Source organism: Crocuta crocuta, unplaced genomic scaffold (assembly GCF_008692635.1).
Source record: "Crocuta crocuta isolate KB4526 unplaced genomic scaffold, BGI_CrCroc_1.0 scaffold811, whole genome shotgun sequence".
NCBI lineage: Eukaryota > Metazoa > Chordata > Mammalia > Carnivora > Hyaenidae > Crocuta > Crocuta crocuta.
In genome coordinates, this window is record NW_027530352.1 from 1093356 (window position 1) to 1103912 (window position 10557).

Below are 10557 nucleotides of genomic sequence, written 5' to 3' on the forward strand. Positions count from 1 at the left end.
GCCATGCCTAGCTCCATCCACTGACCTCAGAAACTTGCCCTGTTTAGCTGATACAACTTCCATAATTCACACCCCACACTTGCTCATTTCTCAGCCTCTTTGCTAGTCTGTGACAGCAGCAACAACAGTTACCAGTTAAAAAATGCCTGCAATATGTCAGGGACTATGTTCAAGTCTCTGTCCACATTATTGACTCATCTGATCATCTGCAAAATTAGTTACACATGTATTGCTATATCCATTCATTTGCTGTCCAAACTAATTTGACATCTGTTTATTATACCAATCTTTATGGAACAGCTATTAGGAGCCATCTACTCTGATAAGCACTGGATAGAGATGATAACACATGAGGTCCAATGAACTCTAAATAACAGGTGTACAGGAAGTTAAGGCTCTGGAATGTCACATAACTTAGCTGAGGTCACACAGCCTTGTACCAGGAGCCAGAATCTGAGACCCAGGTGGGTTTCCAAGCCCACACTCTTTCTACACCATGCCGGCTCTCAGTGGACCCCAAATGAGTTCAGCTCATGCTCATACTAATAATGCCTTCAGCTACTCACACCCCAGGAAATTCAGAAAAGGAGCAGCCTGTCCACTGTCCACTAGCAAATCTCAACCCTCCGCTTTCCAAAGATCCACGTCTCAGTCAAAATCCTACCTCTCCACTCTGAAAATCTTAAGCCCCCAGTTTCCACACCCTCTGGCGGTTGGAGGTTTGAACATAAGAGTCGCCGATGAAACAACCTATAGATTATTTCCTGTCCTAAAATGAAGTAGCAGAAAGCTAACTTACGGATAAGGCTCCATCCATACAGCTGCTTTGAACGTGCAAACAATCTGCCACAGGGTGTCTTTTTCCAGTGGTAGAAGAGACCAAAGACTGCGCTCCCACATACCTTATGGAAACTAACATCTCCCTTTGATTTCATTTCCCTTACATATAAACCTGCCCCAAAACTCATCTAGAAAATTAGTGGAAACGATCATAACTCAACCAGACCAACTCTACCTGGTAACATTTTCCCAAATTCTTAGGAAGGGACGCTTTGTGGAGATGGATGGAGGACAGAAATGTAAATCTGCTATCGGCAGCTGGGCAAACGTAACTTTAATAGTTTCTGCCAACAGAATGAGTGTGTAGGGAAGGCTACGCTAAATGTGTCTTTCTGTTCATTATCTAAAATTGCTCGAAGCAGTTGAAAACATGAGGAAGTGCTTCTCCTGAGCATCTCACATGACAAAGTGCGTAAAACGGCATGCAGATCACTTACAGGAAAATACCCGCTCAAGAAAAAAAGCACGTACAAATGTGCTGCAAACCAAATGTTTCTTGATAATTATCGGGCTTCTGAAATTCCGTGGGACTAAGCCACATTTCCAAGAGCTTCGCTTTCTTACCAGCTTCAGATCCTTAGAGGAGAGCTTCGTGAACCACTGGTTGTACTCCAGAGCAGCAACGATGGGGATGAGGTCCCTAGGAGCAGAAAGAACAAGACACAGGAAAGCACTGTTAGGACAGCCATATTGGCACTTTGTTTTCCATCTGTGACATCCAAGTTCACTTGTAGTTTTGATTATTCACTAGCACTGCATCCGGCTGAAACTACGTCCACCATTAGACAACAACTAAAGGCTCCAGGGCGTGTCTTCATGTCTGCAAGCAGAATTCCTAAAGGCTGGGGTTATATCACCTCGAGGGGCTGTGAGGGCTATATCCAGAGGAAAAGAGACTGGTAGCACTGTCTGCCCGGAGAACCTCCTTGCTCTGAGAGAAACTACACGTCTAGTTCTATATTAACAAGTCTTTGTCTTTTTTTTTTTTAATGTTTATTTTTGAGAGAGACAGAGCAAGAGGCGGAGGGGCAGAGAGAGAAGGAGACACAGAATCTGAAGCAGGCTCCAGGCTCTGAGCTGTCAGCACAGAGCCCGACGCGGGGCTCAAACCCACGAACGTGAGATCATAACCCGAGCCGAAGTCGGACACTTGACCGACTGAGCCACACAGACGCCCCAACAAGTTTTTTTCTTTAACCATCAAGAATGTCATATACAGGTCACCTTTAACCAATATGGCTTTGAACTGCATGGATTTTTTACTTAATAAAAAGTACAGTATTCTAAATGTACCTTCTCTTCCTTATGACTTCCTTAATAACATTTTCTTTCCTCTAGCTTACTGTATTGTAGGAACATATAATACATATACAAAATATGTGTTAAGTACTTAGGTTATTGGTAAGGCTTCCAGTCAACTTAAGTTCTGGGGGAGTCAAAAGCCTGGGATTTTCTACTGTGTGGGGCAACTGGTGCCCCAGCCCCCACTTTGCCCCCACTGTTAAGAGTCAGCTGTCTTCTCTCGGTGAGTTTATAATGCAAGCAAGAACACTGTCTGGCCCTGCAGATAATAAGTGACCCCAAATGGATCCCTGATGCCGACGCTTAGCAAGCATCCTACAACCATTTGTAACTTTCTCATAGTTCCTAATCCTGATGACACGCCTGAGACAACCCAGTTGTGTGTCTGTCTTATGCTTCCCACAAACTCTGCAGCCACTGACGGAAGCTGCGGGCATCAGAAACCCACCTGCATCCTGTTTTCCCAGCGTCGTCTCCTGCAATATGGCCCTGACTCCTGCACAAGCCAAAAAGCAGACAAGTCACTGTCCCTCAAACATACCACACGATTTCACAGTCAGAAGTATCTTTCAGTGCTGTGTTCACCTAGGAAAATCCATGCCCCCTTCGATGCATGTGTCACACGTCTTCTCCTATCTGAGTTCCCTGGGTCACCCTAGCCAGCACCCTGTGGGCATCTCTATTTAGCATTAATTTTATTCTGCCTCGAATTACATAGTCTGTATTCAACATCTGTCGCCCTCCACCCCAGGCTGTACGTTCTTTGAAAACCAACTCTCTCTTCCTGTCTCAGCGAGACCATACTCAGTGTTACCCTTCTGCCACGGCACACAGCAGACACTCAAGCTGTTACTGAAACAGAAAAGAAATGCGGAAGCTTGAGAAAGAGGTGAAATCCACACTATTTCAGAGCCTCTGGGTAGCGGGCCCTGGGGTGGGCATGCTACGCAGACTATCGCACTGAACCACACGTGTGGCTTCATCAGACATGCTTTAAAAGGGATGGGCTCTGGGGTGACTCAGTGGTTGAACATTCGACTTCAGCTCAGGTCATGATCTCATGGTTTATGGATTCAAGTCCTGCGTCGGGCTCTGTGCTGACAGCTAGGAGCCGGGATGGAGCCTGCTTCAGATTCTGTGTCTCCCCACCCCCCTCTGCCCCTTCCTAGCTCACGCCTGCTTGCGCTCTCTCTCTCTCTCTCAAAAATTAAAAAAGAAAGAAAGAAAGAAATGACTCCCTGCAGGTAGGGGAGAAAAACAATGCAAAATAATGGCTCATCTCAGTCACGTGGTTCCATACGCCTTCTGTCCAACTGAAGAGCCTCTTCATTAATTTTGCTAAAGTTTCAGATTTAAAACCACGAACAGCAACCCTTCCCATAGTCTTCACTCCCGTCCCTGCTCCCCACAGACCACATGCAGGAGTCAACGCCGATTGCTCCCCCCGCACTCTGGTGACAGTCACTTCTCCGAGGGCAAATCTTGCTACACACTTAGTTCAGGAGTGCTCCCCAGTACTTCACTCAGGAACTACGGCGGCTCATTCGCGTCTTATCTCCTTATGCGGATTTAATGTCAAGCAGGGAGTACACTTCAGAGCCTCTTTATTATGTGTGCTAGTCTGTCACTTGATTTGAAGTATAGCTGGCTTTTGTCATAATGAAGTCGTTCTCAGGAACTAAAGAGCACATCATTTATAGAAGCAGGTTTTACATTGTCACAGGGGGCAGCATATGCAAAAATCCTGAAAAGGCAGACCAGGCTCCACAAGTGAAGCTAGAAGAATCCAGGCAGAAGAAACGGTCAACAGAGTAAGGCATGGCTTAGTCAAAGCAGTTTTAGATCCAATACCAAAAGCATGATCCATAAAAAGAAAAATCGATAAACTGGAATATTTGCGAATCACATTTCTAACAAAGAACTTGATATCAGAATGTATGAAGAAGTTAAAAATGAGAAACAACCGAGGTTTTAAAAATAAGCAAAAGATCAAAACAGATGTTTCTTCAAAGAAGATGTATCAATGGCAAAGAAGTACAGAACAAGATGTCTGAAATTAGTAACCATTAAAGAAATGCAATTTGAAGCCAAAACAAGATGCCAGTACAAACTTAGTGAATTGCTAAAATTTTTTTAAAAAATGCCAAGCAACTGCAACTTCATACATTGCTTATGAGAATCCGAAAGGCAAACTTGATGTGGAAAACGGTCTGACAGTGTCTATGAAGTTCAACATACGCTGACCGTAAGACCCAGCAGTCTCAATCCTAGGTACTCACCCAAGAGAAATAAAAACATGTGCTTACACAAAAACTTATATGACAGCTGTATCCATCACTGTCAGACACTGGACACAACACGGATGCCTTCCCCTGATGCTGGGGGACTTCCAAGGCGAGGTAAGAAAAGGCAATAATACAGCGCCTGTTTAGCTCCTTCTCCTGGTGTGCTCACCCAGGGAATCCAACTGCCTTGCTCTGAGAAAGTCCAGGCCACACAGAAAGGCCACAGCGAAGCGTCCCAGCAGACAGCCAGCATCAACCATCAGACATGTGAATGAGGAAGCCTTCAAGATGGTTCCAGACCCAGCCCACATCTGACTGTAACTGTAGAAAGAGCCCAACCAGAAAGCAGCTAGTGGAGCCAGATCAAGGCCGGAACTGTGATAGAGAATTAAAAGTGACTGCTCCTGCTATAGCCCATTAACTCTGGAATGGTTTCTACGTAGCAACAGATAACCAGAACACTTAGTATCTAGAAATACGGCTTGAACACCAAGGGAATGTGACTGTTGACAGGGCAACCACTAAAAGCTTTTAAGCAGAGAAATGTTTCAGGAGGTTAACGATTTCAGCAACATCGACAGGATGTATCAGAGGAAGGTGACAGCTTCCATTATGCAGGCAAGATGGACTGGAGACAGGAGAGAAGCCTGAGGCAGAGAATAGGCACAGAGGCTAGAAGGAGAGACAAGGCAAAATAAATTACTTTTTTCCAAAACTGATTAAAGAGTTAATATAAGCCCAAATGAAACACGCACACTTTTATAATGAAACTATAAACACAAAGACTGTTGGAGTAACTGTTACATCCGGGTGGGGCAGGAAGGCAGGCAGGGGTCCCATGACTGAAAATTGATTCATTAAAGTCTTCTTCAGAGAGGCAGGAGCCTGTTTCTTGACCTAAATGGCGGACCCCGTGGTTGACTTTACCATTATTTGCATTCTGGTACACGTAACTGCAAACTTTTCTCTAAGTCAACAACTATAAGAATGGCCATAACAGCATCACTCAACCTAGTCATTCAGCTAACCCAAATATCCACTTAACAGCAGAATGGATAAATTGCAGAATGGTCACACATTGGAATACAAAACAGAAGCAAAAGTAAATAAACTATAGCTACATACAACAATATGTAAAACCTCATTTTCTCGGGTCTGAAACCTCTCAACCTGCCTGGACTGTGCAGAGAATGGGAAGCTTTAAGTCTGAGAAGCAAGCATCCAGGAGCCACTTCGGCAAATGCAGAGAAAAGCCAAGGTCTGAACTGAGTGACATTCGGGATTCCTAGGATCTGCTACTCTCAGAACATCTAAGCCGCCGGGACAGCCACAACACACAGGCCAAGGTTCCAGAAGACTCCATCTAAATATAACAAACTATCACCAATAAGGACCAAAACTGGTACAGCTCACCTCCACAGGAAATATACAAGACAGGGCATAAATAATTTCATTCCTGAGAGTTCATTTTCCAGGATGGCTTTCTCAGAACACAGTAATAAGTGATTGGCTAAGCAAACATAGAATAACTCAGTAATTCACTTGAGCCTCCCAACCGCTATGCCAATAACACCTCACTGCAGAGGGCTCCCCGCACTTTCCTGATGGGGTCTATGCCAATCAGAACCAACCCTTCCTCATGTTTTCACTAAGCACTCCTGGGGTTATATACTACACGATGTAGAAAGGTTTCCAAACACCAATGCTTGTCATCTTGACTGATTTTCTCGTGGTGACAGCTTTTTACCATCAGTCTATGGGACTGATTCTACATCCCACTGTGTTTTGCCTTCATCTCCTAAGACACCCTTAATCATCACTTGACTTCTGATCTAAAGAGTAAAGTCACCCTTGAAGAGCTACAGCAGTTTAGGGAATCTTCTCCTGAGTTTTGGCAACATGGCAACAGAATATTCTCTGGTCATTTCCATAGGACACTTCTACCACTTCCTTAAAATGGGAACAAAGACATTTTTAAGACTCCAAAGGCTGAGAAGGAAGATCCAGTGTTAATAACCTTTAGAGTCACAAAGCAGAATCTTTCCCTACACTCTGTTGAAGAGAGAGGAGACAATTAACATTCCCTAGCCTTTTCCCTGATATAAATGTACTACACGTAGAGGTGTTCATTGCTGTGGTGGTTGTTAATCCAGCTGTGGGCTGGGGTTTGTAATACAGGCTGAGATCTCTATATCTCATCTCAGCTGGCAACTCTGAATGGTCCAAACTTTCCCTTAAAACTCAAATGTACCCAGGGGTGCCTGGGAGGCTCAGTCGGTTGAGCATCATGACTTGGTTCATGATCTCACAGACTGTGAGTTCGAGCCCTGCGTCGGGCTCTGTGCTGACAGCTCAGAGCCTGGAGCCTGCTTTGGATTATTAAATCCAAATAATTCCTGTGTCTCCATCTCTCTCTGCCCCTCCCCCGCCCACACACTCTCTCCTTCAAAAATAAATTAAAGAATTAAAAAAAAACCCCTCAAATGTACCTAGTTTTTCACTTATTTCCAGAAAAGAAAAAATGCCATGATAAAACCGACAGGATAAGGGCAGCATCCCAGAAAAGATCATTTGGGATGACTTAAGATGGAGGAGTAGTAAGGGCATCCTGGGCTTGTCTTGTCCTGAAATGCAGTTAGATCAGCATCAAACCATTTTGGACACACAGGAAATCGAACTGAGGATTAACAGAACAATCTGCATAATTTGGGGGAGAGAACATGACAGCTTCTCGGAACAAGCAAACCAAAACGCACCTCGGATCTAGCTTTCTTATTTAATTTCCTTAATTGTTAATATTTTATTTCATTCTATTATTTTTAGTTTTTTGTTTTTTCTTCCTCCAAATTGACAAGAGGGAGGAATTTACCTCAAAAGAAAGAACAGGAAATAAAGGAAGGCCAGGGATTTAATCAATGCAGATATGAGTAAGATGTCTGAACTAGATTTTAAAATAATGATTATAAGGATATTAGGTAGGCTTGAAAAAAGCATAGAAGACACCAGAGAATCCCTTTCTGCAGAGCTAAAAGAACTAAAGTCTAGTCAGGCCGAAATTAAAAATGATATAACCAACATCCAAACCCAAATGGAGGCCATAAAACCAAGGCTAGATGAGGCAGAAGAGTGAAATCAGTGAAATCTAGAAGATAAAATTATGGAAAATAATGAGGCTGAAAAGAAGAGGGAAACAAACGTAACAGATCACAAAGACAAAAACATGTAGGGAACTCAGCAATTTATTAAAACATAGTAACATTCATATCATAGGGGTTCCAAAAGATGAAGAGAGAGAAAAGTAGGCAGAAGGTTTATCTGAGCAAATTATAGCTGAAAACTTCCCTTATCTAGGGAAGGACACAGACATCAAAATTCAAGAAGTACAGAGAATTACCATTAAATTCAACAAAAGCCAGCCATCGCCAAGACATATCATAGTGAAACCGATGAAGTACACAGAAAAGGAAAGAATTCTGAAAGCAACAAGGGAGGAAAAACAGTCCTTAACCTACAAGGGAGGACAGATCGGGTTCACAGCAGACCTACCCACAGAAACGTGGCAGGCCAGAAAGGAGTGGCAGGATATATTCAATGTTCTGAACTGGAAAAATATGCAGCCAAGAATACTCTATCCAGCAAGGCTATCATTCAAAAAAGGAGAGATCAAGAGTTTCCCAGTGCTCGCTTTGGCAGCACATATACTAAAAAAGAGTTTCCCAGACAAAGAAAAAGCTAAAGGAGTTTGTGACCACTAAACCAGCCCTACCTGAAATTTTAAGGGGGACTCTGTGAGTGCAGAAAAAAAAAGACCAAAGGCAACAAAGACTTCTAGAAAGGACCAGAGAGTATCACCAGAAACATCAACGCTACAGGCAACATAGTGGCAATAAATTCATATATTTTATAATAATCACTCTGAATATAAATGGACTAAAATGCTGCAATCAAAAGACATAGGGTATCAGAATGAATAAAAACACAAGATCCATCTATATGTTGCCTACAAGAGACTCATTTTAGATCTAAAGACACCTGCAGAGTGAAAGTGTGGGGATGAAGAGCTGTCTATCATGCTAATGGATGCCAAAAAGAAAAAGAAAAAAAAAAAAAAAAAAGCCAGAGTGGCCGAATTATAGTAGACAAACTAGACTTTAAAACAAAGACTATTGGGGCGTCTGGGTGGCTCAGTCGGTTAAGTGTCTGCCTTCAGCTCAGATCATGATCTCTACAGTTCATGAGTTCAAGCCCTACATTGGGAACTCTGCTGTAAGCACAGACCCCACTTCGGATCATCTGTCCCCCTTTCTCTCTGCCCCTCTCCCCCCAAAATAAACATTAAAACAAAAACTGTGACAAGAGATGAAGAAGGGCAATATATCATAATTAATAAGTCTGTCCATCAAGAAGATCTAACAGATGTTAAATATACTTGCCCTGAACATGAAACACTCAAATATAAATCAATTAATTACAATCATAAAGAAATTCATTGATAATAATTTACAGCAACGGGCAGATCATCTAAGCAGAAAATCAACAGGGGAACAATGACTTTGAATGGCATAATGGACTGGATGGACTTAACAGATATATTCAAAATACTTCATCCTAAAGCGGCAGAATACACATTCTTGTCAAGTGCACATGGAACATTCTCCAGAATAGATCACATACTAGGACACAAATCAGCCTTCAATAAGTACAAAAAGATTGAGCTCATACCACGCATGCTTTCAGATCACAACACTATGAAACTTGAAGTCGAAGATAAGAAAAAAACTTGGAAAGCCCTCAAGTACATGAAGGTTAAAGAACATCCTACTAAAAAAGAATGAATGGGTTAACCAGGAAATTAAAGAAGAAATAAAAAATTCATGGAAGCAAATGAAAATGAAAACACGACAGTCGGAAACCTTTGGGATGCAGCAAAGGCAGTCCTACAAGGAAAGTTCTATGCAGTTCAGGCCTATCTCAAGAAACAAGAAATATACCAAATGCACAACTTAAACTTACACCTAAAGGAACTAAAAAAGGGACAGCAAATGGGGTGCCTGGGTGGCTCAGTCCATTAAGCTTCCAACTTCGGCTCAGGTCATGATCTCACAGTCTATGAGTTCAAGCCTGGTGTCAGGCTCTGTGCTGACAGCTCAGAGCTTGGAGCCTGCTTGGAATTCTGTGTCTCCCTGTCTTTCTGCCCCCTCCTCTGCTCATGCTCTGCCTCTCAAAAATGAATAATTGTTAAAAAATAATAATAAAAAGGATAGTAAATAAAGCCTAAAGCCAGCAGAGGAAGGGAAATAATAAAGATTAGAACAGAAATAAATGATATAGAAAGTTAAACAGAAAATTTGAACAGACCCATTATCAGCAAAGAAATTCAATCAGTAATCAAAAATCTCCCAAAAAACAAGGGTCTTGGGCCAAATGGCCTCCCAGGGGAATTCTACCAGACATTTAAAGAAGAGTTAATACATATTCTTTTTAAACTATCCCAAAACCTAGAACTGGAAAGAAAACTTCCAAACTCATTCTATGAAGCCAGTATTACTTTGATTCCAAAATTAGACAAAGACCCCATTAAAAAGGAAAATTATAGGCCAATATCCCTGATGAAGCTGGATGTAAAAAATTGTCAACAAGATATTAGCAAATCAAATTCAACAGTACATTAAAAGAACTATGCATGATGATCAAGTAGGATTTATTCCTGGGCTATAGAGCTGGTTCAGTATTTGCAAATCAATCAACATGATATACCACATTAACAGAAGAAAAGATAAGAACGATATGATCCTGTGAAAAGGTGCAGAAAATGTATGGGATGAAATACAGCATCCATTCTTGATACAAACTCTCAACAAAGTAGGGATAAATCGAACACCCCTCAATACCATAAAGGCCAGATATGAAAGACCCATGGCGGGGCGCCTGGGTGGCTTAGTCGGTTAAGCATCCAACTTTCGCTTAGGTCATGATCTCACGGTTCGTGGGCTCGAGCCCCGCGTCGGGCTCTGTGCTGACTGCCAGCTCAGAGCCTGGAGCCTATTTCACAGTCTGTGTCTCCCTCTCTCTCTGACCCTCCCCTGCTCACGCTCTCTCTCTCTCTCCTAGAAATAAATAAAAATTAAAA

At 42.4% G+C, this 10557-nt stretch overlaps 1 protein-coding gene across 1 annotated transcript in view; it reads right to left on the reverse strand.

Annotated features, from left to right (window-relative positions):
• CARMIL1 (capping protein regulator and myosin 1 linker 1) overlaps positions 1–10557 on the reverse strand; it is a 282219-nt gene that overhangs the window by 134294 nt on the left and 137368 nt on the right. The window contains exon 9 of the mRNA XM_077765769.1: positions 1405–1480. Within this exon, the coding sequence (XP_077621895.1) occupies positions 1405–1480 (76 nt within the window). The remainder of the gene's footprint in view (positions 1–1404; positions 1481–10557) is intronic.